The 18,441-nt window shown below is 46.6% G+C and overlaps 1 protein-coding gene across 1 annotated transcript in view; it reads left to right on the top strand.

Annotated features, from left to right (window-relative positions):
* CACNA1I (calcium voltage-gated channel subunit alpha1 I) overlaps nucleotides 1-18,441 on the top strand; it is a gene marked incomplete at both ends in the record, with an annotated part of 147,342 nt that overhangs the window by 88,075 nt on the left and 40,826 nt on the right. Inside the window, 4 exon segments of the mRNA XM_084205449.1 lie at nucleotides 8,401-8,560; nucleotides 11,703-12,018; nucleotides 12,655-12,747; nucleotides 13,077-13,101. Of these exon segments, the coding sequence (XP_084061575.1) occupies nucleotides 8,401-8,560; nucleotides 11,703-12,018; nucleotides 12,655-12,747; nucleotides 13,077-13,101 (594 nt within the window).

Raw genomic sequence — 18,441 nt, 5'->3', positions numbered from 1 at the left:
CACAGGAGGCAAGTGGTGGGGTTTGCCAGGGACAGCACACCAAGACCTGATGCACCTCTGTGTGTAGGATAATGCAGAGGGGAGGAAATCCAAATTGGTACAAAGTCAAGGACAGTACAAAGAAGATCTGTTGACTCACAATATGCTGGATGGGTTTGCAAATCAATGCTTCTCTGAAGCTTTTTAACAAACCAACTGGTCTGTAACCAGACCCACGTTTGGCAGTGCTGGAGGAAGCCCTCATAGAAGCCCGGAATGGTTTGGGTTGGAAGGGACCTTAAAGATCAGGGACACCTCCCACCAGGGAAGGCTCCTCAGAGCCCCATTCAGCCTGGCCCTGAGCACTTCCAAGGATGAGGCATCCACAATTTCTTTGGATGTTCCAGTGCCTCACAATTCACAGTAAACAGTTTTTTCCTGTCCTTAATTTAAGTCTTCAGTCACTGAAGACAGGCTCCAATTTTATTTACTCATTGTCTGATCTCAGTGCTGTTTTTCATGTGGATTACAAGCGTGCAGTGTATTGCCAGGTGTTTAACTCAGCAATCAAAGTAAATTTTGGAGAAAAACCCCAAAACATAATGAAAATTATATTCCTTTGTTAATGTAGTATCATGGCAAGGAGCTGGGAAACACTGAAATGCAGGAAATAGAGACCTGGAAATGCTTTGTTTTGTATGATACATTGATTATTTTCTATTTTTTGTGGTCACAGGTCATGAGAGAAAGTGATATTTCCTTCTCTGAACCAGTCCATTTAATTTCAGGATTATTAGCAAGTATTCAAAAGTCACTAATTGTGAGCTTGTAGGTTTTTCAGATGGTTTTAAAGCCATGAGATTTGAAAAAGGAAAAACAGATTATAATTATTTATTTTTCCTGTGGCTTTCAGACCTTTATATCTGTGAGTCATATCTCTTTTTTTTCCACCCATACTAGTGGGGAATAAAAACTCTCAGGTTTTTTTTTTTTTGGCTGTAATCTGAGATTTTCAAGTCATAGCAAGATTTCCCACCTGAAGGTTTCTGCCATGTATCTAAAGACTGATGATAAAAATCACAAGAGTCTGTAACAGCACTTCAGAATTTGTGTTACTGAAAGTAAAGCAAGCCTGGAAAAAACCAAACCAAAACATTACAGAGACCAGTCATAGAAACCTTTGATGGAATCTTTATTTCTCCCTTCTCCTGTAGGGGAACCTGCAGAGCCAGAATTTTAAAAAATGCTTAGTACCTCACAGCTCCCATTGTGACAATTCTGCTGCCTGTTCAAACAAGCTCAGCCTCCAGTGTACACAGCAATCACGAAAGCCCAGCCATGTATTTTGCTGCCTAAATGGGAGCTGAGCTGTTTTGCAAAATCTGTCCCATGGGACCTATCAAGCAATGGATACCATGGAAATGTGAGCAATAATGACAGTGTATTATGGGGTGAATGATACTGTCACATTACACTAATGCAAATTAAACTTTGTGTGTGTGGGCAAGGCGATTTACAATCATAACCTTAAATTTCTCTATCTTTGTGTATTTTGGGACCGATTCTCCTGTTCACGCTCATTTCACGTCATGTCATGTCATTGCCTACAGTAGAAAGAAACATGATTCATGCTAGTGACAGCAAGAGGAAATTAGCCCTGTAAAATCTTGCCCAGAAGTTGCATTAATGCTGTTTTACATAATATTTTGCGTTATTCTGTCCCACTTAGCACTAGAGATGTGTCAAGGGCTTAAGGATGTTTATAGAATGGAGGCAAAGTGGCTTGCAGCCACAGCGCTGGAGTTGACTTTTGTCCCTGGTGTTAGGTGGCTCCTGCCATTCTGAAAGAAAAGCTGGCACTGTATGTTTTTAATAGACTCTTCACTAAAAGTGAATGCAGTCATCACTGCAGTGATAAATGGGGAAAAAATGAGATGATCAGTGAATGAACTACTGTAGCAGGTGGTAGTAGGTGTTGCTTATTAGATGTTCAGTATTACAAAAAAGAACAGAATGACAGTAATCCCCCAGAGAGACACCTCTCTAAGAAATAATCTGACACCTGTCATCACTTTCCAAGACAAGGTTGCTTAACAGTCCAAAGCTTGCAAGGGGATAATGGCAAGACAGTGGAGAAGGGGGCTACTGACTGGGACCTTTGCCTGCATGCATTTGTGCTCGTGTCACGGATGATGTGGCTACCAACCATGCTGAGGTGGCACGTACTGGACGTGACTGCTTGTGGAGGAGGAGTTTTTGTTGTTATCTGTGAACCTTAGCTGGGCTTACAGCATCCATCATAAGGTGCAGCCTGCTGCAGAGCTTGGGTGTCTCCTTCTTTTTAAATGACAGAAAAGCTTGGACTGTGGCCACTCTCTCTTCAGAAATGTCAGCATCCAGAGCATGGATGCTAATCCAGAGCATTAGCATCCATGCTCTGGATTTTGCTCTCTTTCTTGAAGCCCCTGCAGCCATGGGGTCTGGTCTGCAATTATGAGGCTTCACTTCTGAGCTTGCTTCTTCACATCACCTGGCAGCACCACCTGAGCCCCCTCTGGCAGCCTGCTGAGCACAGGGGCTCTGCAGTGCCTGTGTGTTTATTTGCTCCTCTTCCCCTCCGAGGAAAAGAGCTTATCTCAGGTTTCATTGGCACTCTCTTTTCGGTGGCTGTTTTAGCTGAACATCTGTTGGGAGATGTTTTAAGTGATGCACTTGTCTTCCCTTCTTACTTTCCTTTTTCATGCTCATGAACTGACCTGGTCCATGTCTCACTCTTTGACTGAAAAGAGGTGAGGTCAGTGTTAGTCCCTGGATCCCAAGGGAAATGTTTCTAGAGCCTTGGAGCAAGCTTAACGAGATTTTTTTCCTCTCATATGATTGTACTCTAAACCTAGTCTGGAAAGCCCTGTTCCAGCAGGGTGAAGCTCTGGCCAAAAAGTTTTTTTCTGGAGTTTGTTCCTCTTTTGGCTACCTCAGGCTTAAGCTGAGAAGTACCTTGAAGGTAAGGACTAGGGGCCCTTAATGTTTAAACTTGAGTATTCTAAGGGAAGTCATTGTATGAAGATGAGGATTGGTATGCCCATGCTACTGAGAAAATGAACAACAGCTCTCCGTCCTGGCTGAAGGTTTATAAGTGCTGGAAATGTCATGTTTTGATCTCTTCTGTGGCTACACTGGGGAGGGACAAAGATAATTTGAGGTTATGTCATCAACAGGCTGTGTAGGATGAGGTGCCTGAGCCAGTCAGGGATGCTAAAAAGCTTTGCTTGTCAGTAAGGCAAGAGTGGGGATTTGGTGAGGAACTGAGCAGTGCTCTTGAGCTATGGATCCTGCTGACCATCTGCAAGAGCTAAACCCCCAGCTCTCAATGTATCCTGCAAACACACCCAGAACCTGACAAAGAGATTGACTTTGTTTTTCTGTGAATGAGCCCAAGTGAGCCTGGGGCAGCTTTTCCTTAGCAGCAAAACTGGCTTAAGGTCTCTCAGTACCTCATACTGTCTGTCAACTGGACCAGTCTTTCCACAGAGTTGATTTAATGTGGCTCGGGCCATCCATCTGGACATGCTGTCTCTCTTGCTTGGTGCAAAGCAGGCAGTGATGGTCTGCAATGTGAGGCTGGCTTTGCAGCTGGAGGACAAAGCACCTGGAGCTGTGTGCTGGCTCTTCCAGCTGAACTCCTTTAGCTTGCAGGTGTTGATTGCAGAAGAGGCCTCAGTTAGAAGGAATGCATCAAAGAGAAAAGATCTGCATGGCGAGGGAAGCTGTGGGTTATAGTACAGGTCAGCTTGGCACAGTGTGTCTGATTGGTGTCTCTGGGTAGTGTTTGGCCCAAGCTGGAGCTGATGTTTGTGAGTGCAATGTGTGAAATGACAGCAAGCCTCGGGTCAGCAGGAGATCAGTGAGGACGGCCACAAGTTGGAGCACCAGCTTGCACTGTGCACACAGATTGAGATTATTTTAACTACAGGGGTTGGCTGCAAAATGAAAAGAAAAGAAGAAGGTGCACGTCTCTCTCTGTGTACTTTCTGCACAATCTATCTGCTGGAATGGTTCCTCGGTTCTGAAAATTTCCATAAAGGAGCACGCACAGGAGAATCCTGCCAACCCCATGCTAGCTGGATGGACTGCCATGTGTCCTGGGGCAGGGGAGGAAGGAAAGAAGGCACGCTTGGACAAGCAGCCTGGCTGAGGGACATAATGACACTTCAGTTTCTGCATTCTGCAAAATGTCCTGCCAGCTACAGTCACAAGTGCTGACGGGAAGGAGATTTGGTTTTGTTCCAGTTAAAATGACAATCGGTAGCTCGGTCCACGATGCAGGTGAGATGGGTGCTGAGAATTATATTCTCCTGCATTGCTTTACCCCAAGAGAGGGAACGATTGCTTCAAATCTCCTTTTGACTTCACACGCGTTGGCTCTATCCCTCCCGCTACAGCTGGGGCGGACTGAAAGGCTCAGAGGTGAGAAAGAGCAGCGTTTCTCACCCCTCCCCAGCCAGTGCCCCGTTCGTATCACAGGGGGATTAGCGCCAGGGAGTGAATCAGCTCAGCTGTCCTGGCGCTCGGAGGAGGCAGCGGGGAGAGGGCGAAGTGACAGCGCTGCTCTCACCGGCGGTGGCGGGCACAGCTCCGCGCAACGCGGGCTCGGCTGCCCGGGGCTCGCCTCCGGCCCGGCCCGGCCCGGCCCGGCCCGGCCCGGCCCTGCTCTGCCCTGCCCTCCCCTCCCCTCCCCAGCCCTGCCCTGCCCTGCCCTGCCCTGCCCTCCCGCTCGGCCCCGCCGCGCCGGTGAGAGCAGCGCTGTCACCTCGCCCTCTCCCCGCTGCCTCCTCCCGAGTGTCGGAAGGGAGCTGGGGTCATTCTGTGGTGTCTGCTGAGTTTGTCAGGAAGGGCCTCTGGGTGCCACCAGGGTGAGACGGACGATTTTCTTCTTCTGAACCGCGGAGGGAGCTCAGAGGCTTTGCTCAGCCCTGTGCTTCCTTCTGATGGTCACTTCGGGGCACTTCTCCCACCTTCCCACCATTTCTCCTCCCTGTACATATTTTCCCCCATCTCCTACTGTGTTTGAGTGGTGAACACACCTGTGGCTTTGCTCCTGCGGGATATCTTACCAGAAGCAGCCCTGCCTTCGAGGTACCATCGAGCACCCCTCTGTACCTCTTGCTCAAGGGCACGGGTGAGCAGCAGGGAAGCATTATGTGAGCATTGTTTCCCTCCTTGGATGCCCACAGACTAGGCCATTTCATTTCCTCCCTTCTCCTGGTCAGAGTGAGTGGAGAAATGATCTTTCCGAGCCCACACCTGGCACTCATGAATATTTAATGTTTCTAGCTTTTATTTCCCTTGAAGAGCAAAACCTTTTCATATTTGATGCCCTGGAAGGCCGTTTGGTTGCTGAATGTTTCTCCCTCCTCGCTTTTCCTCCAGACTGCCCAGCCTCTCTTCCTTTCTCTTCTTGAGCAGTGCTCTCTTTTTACAAAGGATGCTTCAGAAAAGGTCACTGTCCCTTTCATATCCTCTCCTTACTGTGAGCCAGCACAGCTTCTGCTCTGCCAATGGGAAAGGACAAATGGGGATGTGGGGAAAGGCAGCAGTGGGGAGGGAGGCCAGGGAAAGTGTGCACAGAAGCTGAGGAGCAGCACAGAGGCAGAGAGGAGTTGTAGGCAGAGCAAGAGAAAAAGGGCTGAGCAGCAGGTAGAGATGGCAGAAGGTGGGAAGGAGGCAGCAGCAGGATTTTGGTGAAGGGGCTTTCCAGCACCTTTCAGAATTTGTATTTCAAGATGCACAGGTGTTGCACAGGCAGCTTGTCCAGCAAGGGCCCTTTGGAAAATGGAGGCATCCCAGTTCCCCAAACCAGAATACTCCCAAAGCTGCACTTCCCATTTCCACTGTTGGGCAGTTGCTTTAGTGACCCCATTATTTTGGCCAGCAGCTTCTATGGCAAATCATCATCTGTTTGCCTTAGGCAATTCAGCCTTTCTCCCCTTTTCTCCTGCAATTGCAACTGATGTTTGAATGTTTGGATGGATGTAGATTCAGTGTTGCTGCTCTTATAGAGCTAATCCCATATCCACAGTCAACAGAAAGATGAATCTGTCTGACTGTGAAATTAAAATAAACAAAACCCCAAACTGGTTTCATTTGGGCTTAGAACCTGTTAATGCTGAAATTCTTGGGATGTAGAAAAGATGCCACAGGGGCCACCTGCCAGCTCTTGGGTCACAGCCCCACACACCCCAGAGTGCCTAACATGGGGGCAATAGCTATGATCCTGGAGCTGTGGGGAACATAATTTTGTACCATCAGCAGTCCCTCTGAGAGTCGAGATGGAGAACGTATGGGCAGGCAGGATGTTTCCAAGAAAAAGTCAGACAAGTTTTGCACATCATTTGCTTTCTCTTGGAACATAGACAAAATCAATTTTTGTAAATTCTGACCCAACAAGGATGCTGTCTGTAAAATTCTGGTGTGAATGTCTGTTTTGTCTGTTCTGCATTTCAGTGTAAGGGCAGCCTCATCTCTCCCATTCCCCAGCTCTGAAATGGAGCTAGCATCAACTGATCTGAAAAACACCACCCCCTCTTGCAGCATTACTGGCACAGCTTCCCATGCCACTTGGCTCTCCCAATGTACTGACCAGGACAGTTTATGGGAACTACTGAGCTCCTTCTGTGACACAACATTAATGCTGGGGGCACGCAGCACTACAGTGAGGGTGCACAGTCCCAGTGCTGTCCAGAGCATTTCCCCAGGGCCCAGCAGGTCCCAGTGGCTGTGCTGTTGGCCTTGGTGTGCTGAGAGGTCAGAGAGCTGTCAGTGGCTCAGGCACAGCTGCGATCCCCAGCGAGTGGCTGGAGCTGTGTCCCTGATGTACTCTTCTAGAAGGTGCCTTCTGTGGTGACTGGTGACACAGCAGGACAGGCAGGCAGCAGGGCTTAACTGCTGTTCCACAGCCTGGTCTTAGAGCTAGTGCCATCATCCCTCACCTTTCATGATCCCCTGTAGGCACCAATAAGCATCTTCTCCTTCCTACACATCACACAGCTATAAATACCACTCCTGTCTCTTCCACCCTGCTCTGTCTCCAAAGCATTCTCTACTAACCTAAACCAGTCTGCTGTTCCACAGCAGGCACACTTCTCTCTGTTCCTTCAGTGCTTGTGAATTCCATGCCTGCCTGCCCCACCACAGGTGCCCCTTCCCTCCCTTCTCTGTGGGGCAAGCAGTCTGGGGAATAGACCCGGAGCATAATGTATGGTATTGTGTGGTAATTACTTGGTGCTGGGTACACAAGGGAGATTATCTTGTGCCTCGAAGGGCTGTCAGAGAATCCTAATCCTATCTTCCCCTCCTCTTTCCCCTTCCACTGCCATCTGAAGCAATGAATTGGTTATAAATACCTAATTAGATAATTATTTTCTGGCCTACATGGAACATCTTCAGTGAAGGAACTCTCTGGGTATCTGAGGGGGGACCTCCATGGAGACAAGGAGAGACAACCTCGTGAGGTGTGCACAGGGATAAAGGCAGTACTGTACCGTGATGCTCAGAAGAATTTCCAGGCTTTCACCATCCCTGGAGAGCAGAGGAAAAGCCACTAGCTCCATGGAGAAATGGACTATGTTTACCCCTACTCGTGGCTGTGCACTAAAGAGCCAAGGGGAAAATAAAACCACAGGAATAATTCATTAGGTAATCAGAGGGTAAAAAAATTTTTTTTTAAAACATTTGCACTAGGCAGAGATTCTGTGCTGGAAGCTTCTTGGGCTGTGCCTGCTACTTGTGTACTCCAGCCCCACTGGGGCATGAGGACTAGCCAGGGGAGGAAATTGTGGTTTTCATGACTGTCTCTTGATGATACTGTCACTGAAAAAAAACCCAATTATCTATGCCAGTTTATATGTTCTGAAAAGGTTCATACCACTGGCAGGCTGGCCTTAGTCTATCCATGCAGATCTCACAGGCTGCAGGATGCAGTTGCTGTACTGGGATGACTTTCAGCTGGAGCCATGGGATAATGGGGCAGTTGAGCTGACATGCCCCTTTGGGACTGTTGTCACTCGGTTGTCCTTGTGCAGGGAAAGGGGAGGGAGGTATGTCAGTCAGATAGATGATGGCACCAAAAGTCTCATTCTCTTTTCTTGTCTGCTGCAGATGGAGGCCTAAGGTTAAGAGATCACAGCAGCTCTGCTGGCTGCCTGTCAGTAGAGGTTAGGACAAGAAAGGGCAATAACCATAAATCTGGCCAGGTTTGGACCGTTGGGTAATTTCTGACACTCTGCTTTTATTTTCATGGGGCTTTTTATTTTATTATGCATTTCTTGTAAACTTCTTTCCTTTTCTTCTCTTTTCCTTCCTCTCTCCCTTTCTCTATCCCTGTGTCCCACACTTGCTCCTGCTGGTTCTCTTCTCCTGCTGCAGGCATGCGCATCCTTGTGAACCTGCTGCTGGACACCTTGCCCATGCTGGGGAACGTCCTTCTTCTCTGCTTCTTTGTCTTCTTCATCTTCGGCATCATCGGCGTGCAGCTGTGGGCTGGGCTGCTCCGCAACCGCTGCTTCATGGAGGAGAACTTCACAGTGTGAGTGACTGGGAGACTGACTTCCTTCCTTCCTTCCTTCCTTCCTTCCTTCCTTCCTTCCTTCCTTCCTTCCTTCCTTCCTTCCTTCCTTCCTTCCTTCCTTCCTTCCTTCCTTCCTTCCTTCCTTCCTTCCTTCCTTCCTTCCTTCCTTCCTTCCTTCCTTCCTTCCTTCCTTCCTTCCTTCCTTCCTTCCTTCCTTCCTTCCTTCCTTCCTTCCTTCCTTCCTTCCTTCCTTCCTTCCTTCCTTCCTTCCTTCCTTCCTTCCTTCCTTCCTTCCTTCCTTCCTTCCTTCCTTCCTTCCTTCCTTCCTTCCTTCCTTCCTTCCTTCCTTCCTTCCTTCCTTCCTTCCTTCCTTCCTTCCTTCCTTCCTTCCTTCCTTCCTTCCTTCCTTCCTTCCTTCCTTCCTTCCTTCCTTCCTTCCTTCCTTCCTTCCTTCCTTCCTTCCTTCCTTCCTTCCTTCCTTCCTTCCTTCCTTCCTTCCTTCCTTCCTTCCTTCCTTCCTTCCTTCCTTCCTTCCTTCCTTCCTTCCTTCCTTCCTTCCTTCCTTCCTTCCTTCCTTCCTTCCTTCCTTCCTTCCTTCCTTCCTTCCTTCCTTCCTTCCTTCCTTCCTTCCTTCCTTCCTTCCTTCCTTCCTTCCTTCCTTCCTTCCTTCCTTCCTTCCTTCTTCCTTCCTTCCTTCCTTCCTTCCTTCCTTCCTTCCTTCCTTCCTTCCTTCCTTCCTTCCTTCCTTCCTTCCTTCCTTCCTTCCTTCCTTCCTTCCTTCCTTCCTTCCTTCCTTCCTTCCTTCCTTCCTTCCTTCCTTCCTTCCTTCCTTCCTTCCTTCCTTCCTTCCTTCCTTCCTTCCTTCCTTCCTTCCTTCCTTCCTTCCTTCCTTCCTCCCTCCCTCCCTCCCTCCCTCCCTCCCTCCCTCCCTCCCTTCCTCCCTCCCTTCCTCCCTCCCTCCCTTCCTCCCTCCCTCCCTCCCTCCCTCCCTCCCTTCCGCCACTTCCTTCCTTCTGCCACCTCCTTCGTTTCTCTTTCCCTCTGCCTGCTCATGTCTTCTCCCAGGCTCTCTGCGTATCCCTTACTCCAGGTGTGCAACGCTAGTGTGCCACCAAGGGTGTTGGTCACACCTTGCAGTGGAAAGGGAGGGTGGGCAAAGGCAGCTGGCATTCCTCTGTCTTCACAGCAAGTGTCTGGGCTCGTTTGGGTTCGATCAAGGCACAGGTTAGCATGGCTGCTCCCTCCAGCCCTGCCTAGTAATACAGGATGGGGCTCCTACACCCAGAAAGAGCTGAAACTCTGAAACATGCTGCCGAAGATCCTGAACCTGCTCCTTCTTGGCAGAAAACAACACTCACAGGAGTCTTACAGAAAGCCATAGTGCTGCCTGATGCATCCAGGAACGTCTTCGATGCCTCCAGAATGGAGCTGGGGTCTCTGTTTCAACAGTAGTGCATTACCTTTGGAGGGAAAAGTTCAGGAGTAGAATTGCATGTGGCCAGTGCCATGGGGAAGGGATAGAGGGCTGGTGGGAGAGGTGTCCCACAGCTGGGTTAGTAGAAGTGAGAGCACCTGAAAGCAAAGAATGAATGTTTGAATGGGACCAAAAACTTGTGGGGAAACATGGGAACACTTCTGGCAAAGAGAGCCTGAAGGGGTCAATTACAGGTATCTGGGGCTTGTTTGGGGGTCAGGGGGGAGTCTGCAGAGCACAGCTTTACTCTTCCCACAGGCAGCGGGGTGGAAAAGCTCCCGCCTTCCATGAATTCTCCGATTACCCAGTTTCAGGGCACAGCTCTTCCTGTTGACTCTCTGGCTTTAGGAGATCTCAGGCTTTAAAACGTTTTCTTAAAACCATATGCTAATCCCAGGCGTGCTATCAGTGTAGACTGCTTAAAGAAAACCTTGAGCTGTAGATCAGTTTAAACTGATTAAACAGTTCTGAAGCTTTAGAGCATCTCAAATTGGAAAAAAAAAGTGTGAAAATACAATGGGCAGAACAGCAGTGGAGTTGCAGAGTAGGAGCTGCTTAGAGCAGACATTTCCTGTGTTTATTTATTCCTTGGGGAAAAACTACTGTTTAGGATGATTGTCCTTTATGTAAATCAGGAGTAGCACTTCTTTAATGAGTGTAATTACATCCATGCAGAGTTGATGTAACTGAGAAGTGAATTGGGGCCACAGCCTTCACAATGACAGATATTAGAAAATATTTGGCTGACCATCACTAGGGAAATCAGTTCTGAAGGTGCCCATGCACCGATGATGAGGATGAGTTACAACATACCTTTGTAGTTTAGCCCTGCTTAGTTAACAATCAGAGCCTGTCTTTTTCTTTTTCATCAACACCTGTCCTCTTCCAATGACACTTTGTGAAAAAGTCTGCATTTGCACAACGTGAAAGTTGTGCATTGTAGCACTGCAAGGAATACACCAGATAGAGCTTAATCCTTTTTTTTTTTTTAATTTGTATCTTCACCTTTCACTTTTCTGATATTAGCTCATCTCCAGCTAGGCAAGCATAGATGATTTTAATTATTCATGCATTTGGAAGGTGCTTGCATTATTTGGAAAAAATACATGAACTTGTCATAAAACATTGTACCCGTAATGCCAGCTGTCAAGGAGGAGTCAAAGTTAAGGTTAAGTCAATTTTATCTTTCCATTTCCGAATTTTAAGGCTTATCTGTGCAATGTTAATTATGCATGAACTGGATTTTTTTTTAGAAGTACAGAAAGTTCACTACCAAATGTTATAAAACATGTCCATCAGCAGTTACATATATGAACATATTACAGTAAAGCCTGATGAACTTCCTTAATGTCATTGCATCTGATTTAGCTTTGATGTTAATGGGGAGAGTATCAGACTGCAAATCTCTGCATTCCAGAATTTTTTCATCTCCATGCAAGCAGATTGTGCAATTTGGCCTGGGGTGATCTGATGGCAGAAAAAGCTCTGAAAACAGGGGGCTAACCCTAGAAATTCACTGGTTTTTAGGAGCCCTGTCATTTCTCCCCTTCTCCTGAGTCAATGAACCTGGAAATTCCCCACCCAAGGCAGTCCCTATGTCAGAATGGGGGATCCCAGCCCCACCAGTATCGCTGATAGATAGGAAACTCTTTGTCACAGGAAATTTGACTGTGTCTTCTTTTGCAGACAAGGTGACATTGTCCTGCCCCCTTATTACCAGCCAGAGGAAGATGATGAGATGCCCTTTATCTGCTCGCTGTCAGGAGATAATGGAATTATGGGCTGTCACGAAATACCCCCGCTGAAGGAGCGAGGCCACGAGTGTTGTTTGGACAAGGATGATTATTATTATTACAATTCAGTCCGGCAAGAGTTTAACGTCAGTGGCATGTGTGTGAACTGGAACCAGTACTACAACGTGTGCCGCACAGGCAACGCCAACCCGCACAAGGGTGCCATCAACTTCGACAACATCGGCTATGCCTGGATTGTGATATTTCAGGTAAGTCTTGAGTTAGCCTCCTTACAAGGCTCAAGCTTACATTTCTGTTTTTCAAACTCAGTCTTTCTGGGCTCCAGGGGTAGTTTCTGCAGGCTGTGATAGAGATGCAAAGTAAAGGGCCTTGTAACTCCCCTGGTAAGGGAGACAGTGCACACGTGAACGTACTTGCCAAAATAAACTCCACTCTTCAGGCTGACTGGTACCAGTTTCCCCTCCAGTCCAGACAGCTATAGTAAAAGAATCTTTTTTTTTTTTTTCTTTTTTTACTTCCCAGCACGTGTTGCAGATGGGAGCTAAAATCCATGCCTTTTTTCTTTTCCTCCGGCTGTACGCGGTGTCCAGTCCAAGGGGCACAGCAACCTGCTGCGGGTTTCCCCCTGCTGCGATCCAGGGAAATGAACTATTTTAATGAAATATTCCTGCTGTGGACTAGAATGATCTCACAGGCTTTGACAGCATGCCAGTGTCACCAAGCAGTACCATGCTGATTTCCCAAAATGGAAATTTGGCTTCGTTGAAATGAATTGTTGTTTCTCACCTTTCTTGGGTTGCAACTGTCCTGCCAGTATCTGCTTGTTATATACTGAGGAGTGAGCTCTGGAATACCCCTCCTGTTTCTCTTGTTTGTCTTTGCAGGTGATCACACTGGAAGGGTGGGTGGAGATCATGTACTATGTGATGGATGCCCATTCCTTCTACAATTTTATCTACTTTATCTTGTTGATAATCGTAAGTATAAGGTTTGATGAATTGTTTGTCAGCAATGCAAGCTAAGAGCTGACAAAAAACAGGTCTTAGGTCAACATAGATACTGGGGAAGCAAACTTCTAAAAATTTCCAAAATTCAGCTAGTTGATTTTCACCAAGGGTCTGAGGCAGGATCACATATATAGTTGTCAGCCAAGTTATTAGCCTTCACTCAAAAATATACTTAAGATTGATTTTTAAAGTTATCCATGCCAGCGTAGAATAATGTTGTCACTGGCAGATCTTCTTGCAAAGTAAGTTCCCCAAACCAGTTGACTTAAAAGCCAATTCTTTCTCTGCCCTTTTACTAGGTCTCTGTACGGTTTAAGCTCTTGAGTAATTTTTGAGCCATGTTGAGTGAGGAGCTTTTGGCAGCACCTGGGTTTATCAGGCTCAGAGTCTGAGATTCACATTTTGTTAGATTCGGCGTCTGTCATGCTGAATTACGTCCTCACCATGAACGAAAAGGAGCTACTGCTCCAAAAGTGTCAGCAGTCCGAAATAAACTGGCTGTGTGAGATCCCTTGTGGATGATAGGATGGAAAGAGAGAAGTGTGTCAGCAATGAGAACTTAATAAGCAGTTTATAAGCCCTGTGGATTTATACAAATGAAGTTTGAAGGTTGGTTTTCTGCAAGGATATTCATTATCAGCACCTGGGACGAGAGTGGAGAAACATGGTGCCATTGCCTCCCCGTTCCTCAGGCTTCCCTTGCATAAGAGCACTTTCTTGGAGGGAATATCCTGTTTCTAACAAGGAAGGATTTTGGTTTTTATGAAGGCTCTTGCACATTGCTCACCTGGGGGACCAAGGTCAAGAGTGAAATGGAAAGACACAGGATGAATTATGGGAAGTATAAAATCTGTACATGGTAGATGCAATTTAGTTTGAGGTCACTGAGTAAGGACCTCGGTGTGTATTTCCAAGGCCAACGTGCATTTGGATGAATGGACCTGGCCAGGACTCTGATCTTCAGCCAACACTTGTCATATGGGGCCGTGCCCTCCAGGAAAGAGGATCTCTAGAAGCAGTCACCCAGTAACACCAACAGGCTGACCTAGTACAGGATCTAGTTTACATTCAATGGCATGCAGTGACTTGAGATAAAGCAGACTTTGATCAATTTCTGTGAGAAATTCTGCAGCCTGTACATATGAAGGGTGGCTCAAAAGAAAAATATCTATTGGCCCATTCAGGTCAGACAACTTAAAAAAATCTTACTATATCCTTGATTTCACCCTGCCTTACAGTCTTCTGTTCTCGCAAGGGAAAGACAAGGAGATAAAAACAGGAATATGACGTACTCCCTGTGGGCTGAAGCATGAACCTGGACAGCAGAGGTGAAATATACCTCAAGGAATGTTGCTTTTATTTTGATGCTGGAGAGTCCCAAAGAGACAGTGCAGAGATATGATTGCACAGAGTGGGATGATGGGGGGGAGTTCCCACAGGCTCTGCAAACTGGTCATCTACTGCTTTTTGGAAGCTCAGAAAATAATATTTTCCCATGAATTTTGTTCATATAGCCCACAATGCAGTAGATATTTACTACCCACCTGCATTCTGACTTTGAGCAGCATGGTCAGGGTACCCCAATTTGTAGAATATGCAATTAGACACAGACTTCACTCCTTGTCCCACAGCCCCAGTCTCTCCCAGAGCCAGGAAAGACTGTGCAGGGTCAGTGTTTCACCTCTGGGGCACACATACCCAGTCTTTTGTAGGCCAGTTCCAGAAACTGCCCTTCCCCCCACATTTCAAACTAAATAAATTCTGTCAGTGTATTTTTGGTTTCTAAGTATCCTTCTAGTGCTGGCTCACGTCATGTGGATTCACAGTGATTCAAACTGTGTCTCTGCATTTGCAGGCACCGCAAACCCTCAATTAAACACTCCACCTGAGATGTTACTGCAGAGTGTCATTGACATTTCTAGACACTCCCTCCTCATTTGCAGAAGCCATATATGTTTATTTCTGTCAAACACAGGAGAACATGAATCTCAGGTTATTTGGGGACTGCTGAGAATAAAGGAGTCATATGCTAGGTGGAATATTTTCTTTACCTTTGGTGGAGTTAGGCCAAGGAAGTATTTAGCCTTCCTGCTACCTACTTGGCATGTGATGCATCTTCTGCATGTCTAACTTGATATAATTTGGCTGCATTTTCTATCTGAATCTTCCTATAGAAATGATGATTGTTCTTTAAGTCTCATGAAGTGCAGCCCTTCCCGCCTTTATCCTTCCCTCCTCTTCCATGCTTGGAAGGCCTGGCTTTGTAAGCAGGATTGTTCTGACAGTTGTACTTTAAGCCCTGACTCTTTGCTTTTCCACTCACATTCTAGCCTTGGCTCAGACTTACTCTTCTGGGGCTGGATCTCTGCAGCTTCTGTCTAGAGCTGTGCTTTCATCCATGACTTCTTTCCTACAATGATATCTGCAAACACCTACATGAGGGCATTACCTGCTACTGCTCACATGGCAGGAAGAAGGCTCCACCACCTGGATACACTCCCAGCAGAGTTAGAAATCCTGCATAGATGTGCTTCTCTGAGGGGAAGGGTGCTGGCTGACTGGCACTCCTGAATGCCCTTGTAGAACAACCTGGGAAAAGCATTTTATGTGTCCAGCAGATTTTAAAAGGCTTCCTCCTTGACCAGAGATCATGGATATGACATGAAGGAAGGACTGATTCCTGCTCTTGGGTCAGTGTTTCACTTGGGTTTTCCTGCTTGAGGTCCAGGTGTCTCTTTGACACTTCTCCAGCTACTTGGCCACTGCTAGGGCCCCTGGACTGGAGCAAGCTCTTCTGAACTCTTACACTGGCATCTGCATTGCAGCACTCAGGGGCTCCTTGAAGGGCTCTGTGCTAACACATGTGGCCCTCAGAAGGCAAGCTGGATATCAGGCATAAGCAGTAAAGGTAATTGACAAGTCAGGATCTGCAGCACTAGTCAGATTTTGTCAGATATTGCAGAGATGGGGCCTGAACTTTGGGCTGAATGAGGCCAGGATCTGCTTTATCAAAGCACAGCTCAGTCTCAGGGCTGAACAGGACCCTGTGTTGGGACTCAGAATCAAGGGTCTCCATCTGCTTCTCTCAAATGCTTTGACTCCATGTCTGACTCTTCCCATCTCTCTGCTCAGCCAGCTGAGATGAATCACTCAATGAGGAGCCTTCTGGGACCCTTCCTGTCCCTCTCCTAGCTGGGAGGCAGTGCCAAGCTCAGAAGATACTAAGAGTTTATGGACTTGCCTGTGGTTTTAAGGATTAGCTAAGCTAATTTGCATTGTGTTTGATGTTTCTAGCTAAAAGAATAAGGACTGGGGAGTAGTTCCCAAATCCAGTCCTCTCACTCCCCCCTTTTTTCTTCATGTGGTGGGAGATGGCAGCAAACAGTGCCTGTGAGGACAGGGCACAGGGATGTGAACCTGAACCCCTCTCCAGAGTCAAACCTAGACTGCCAGTGCAGTCCTGGTGAGGCACCTCAGCTCTTCCTCTTGTGGCCTACAGAGAAGGTGTGGCAAGCCCTAATTGCTTGTTGTTTGGGAGTTGTGGGAGGTTGCAGAGTATGGGGCGGCGTCACAAGTGGTGTTCCAGAAACGCTCACACAGCTGGTGTCCCCCTCCTTGCCCTGCCTCACTCAGTGCCAGCTGAGGGACACAGCCAAGAGGGAAAGCCCGGGTGAGTATGGTGCTGCTGAGCAGAGTGCATCAGAGAAGAGTTTGGATTCCCAGTAATATGCTCATCAGTTAAAATAAAACATGCAAGACATCACAGACTAGGGAAAATGTTGGGTGAAGGCAAAGGAATCTGAGCGAGGCATTATTTTAATTTTCAAGGCTGCATGCTGAAGCTGAAGGAAAAATAGGCTGAAATATGGGGGAAGGAAAGAGAAGAGAAGGGTTCAGTGATGAAGGGAAACAGAATTAGAACAGCTTTGAAGGGTGCTGAGAGGAGGAGGGGAGGAAAAAAAAAGCCCTTTATTTTGAGATTCTTTATTGTCCTTATGTTGAATCTGGTTGGAAAGAGCTTCATGTTTCAAAGGGTTATTGAGATGTTAGCAGGGACACGTCCCCTTTGAACAAAGGGCACCTGTGTCCAAGAGAAAGGGTCACCCACCCAGAAGGGCAAGCTGGTCAGGGGGGCAGTAAGGGCTGTGAACTGAGGGAAATGCTGCTTGGATAGGTAAAACAAGCTCTGAGGTACTTGCTGAAATAAACCCTTTTTCCATTCACAAGCACTGGGGTCAGGTTATCAGCGCCTTTGCCTGCTCTGTCCCTTTTGCTGGAAAGGCTTTACAGGAGAGGAGACATGTGAAGACAAGGTCAGGACTGAATCCTGCTCGCTGTCAGAGCTGTTTGCTTGCAAAGGAGGGACAGTGAGGGGAGATGGGTCCTGTGTGGGTTCCCACAGGAGAAACTGGTGCCAGGGTGCCCCTTAGCAGGGATGCTCACAGGTCCAGGGGAAGCAGGAATCTTGAGCTGGTGCTTAATCTCCTCCCAGGGGCTGCCCCACAGAGACTCTTTCAGAGCACTGCAGACACAGAGACTTTGTTCAGAGTTTAGGCTCTGCATTTTGTCAATGCCTTATTGACACAGCTCTGCAGGGACCAGACACTAATCAAGGTGTCATAGTCTTTGAAAATTAATTTAAATGTAGATACTAGCCCTTTTATGTATGACATTCTCATTATATTGAAGTCCGGGATTTATCCTCTCTATCTATCTATCTATCTATCTATCTATCTATCTATCTATCTATCTATCTATCTATCTATCCATCCATCCATCCATCCATCCATCCATCCATCCATCCATCCATCCATCCATCCATCTATCTATCTTTAGACTTCCTGGTGGAAATTAATCTCTAATTTCATGATATGTAACACAGGGTGAGTTTATTTTGCCTCTGCAACTCTCCGCACAAAGAAATGCTTTCTCCATTTTATAGATAGGAAAAGTGAGGTTTAAAGGGAGCATGCAAGTTTTAAATTAAGCCTGGTAGACATTTGGACTTCTGTATGGAGAATAGGAAGAACTTGGGCATTTTGTTTGCTTTTTCTAAGAAGTTGGGAGTGTGTTTTTTACAGCTTTTGTGTTTGAAATGAGATGCCCATGTAGGCCAGAGGGCAAGTTAAAGAAGAGCTAATATGATATGTTTTGTATCAAAAGAATAGAAAATAAGCAAGGGAGTCGGGCTTTATCAGACTACTCAGTGTCCTTCTAAAAAAGGACATATTTTATTTGTAAAAAATTTTTTGATTTCAAAAGCTCACTCATTTCAGGAAAGCCCTATCTCCCTGTATGGAGAATCAAGGTGCAAATGGTAGAAATCAATAGTGTGCCCCAAATATATTAGTATGTCATTAAAATGATCTGAGAATACTGACATTTCTTCCAAGAGGTGAAGATTATAAATGGCAGTGCATGATTTTTCCAGTGGTAAATTAATTAGCAGAGGAGAAATGAACCAAACTGGTTCTCTGTCTCCTACCTTCTATTTAACACAAAGAAAAGGGGAAAATAAAGTACAGTTTCCATCAAACCCTTTGTATGTAACTTATAAGTGATTGCTAAGGGTCCCAAGACCTGCTGAAAGTCGGACCTATTTCCTGAATTTCAATGCATAGCTTTAAATTCTTAATGGAAATTATGTTGAGTGCGCTCTCAAAA

This window comes from Fringilla coelebs (assembly GCF_963513975.1).
Source record: "Fringilla coelebs genome assembly, chromosome: 5".
In the NCBI taxonomy this organism is placed as follows: Eukaryota; Metazoa; Chordata; class Aves; order Passeriformes; family Fringillidae; genus Fringilla; species Fringilla coelebs.
This window is presented reverse-complemented; position numbering and strand designations above follow the sequence as displayed.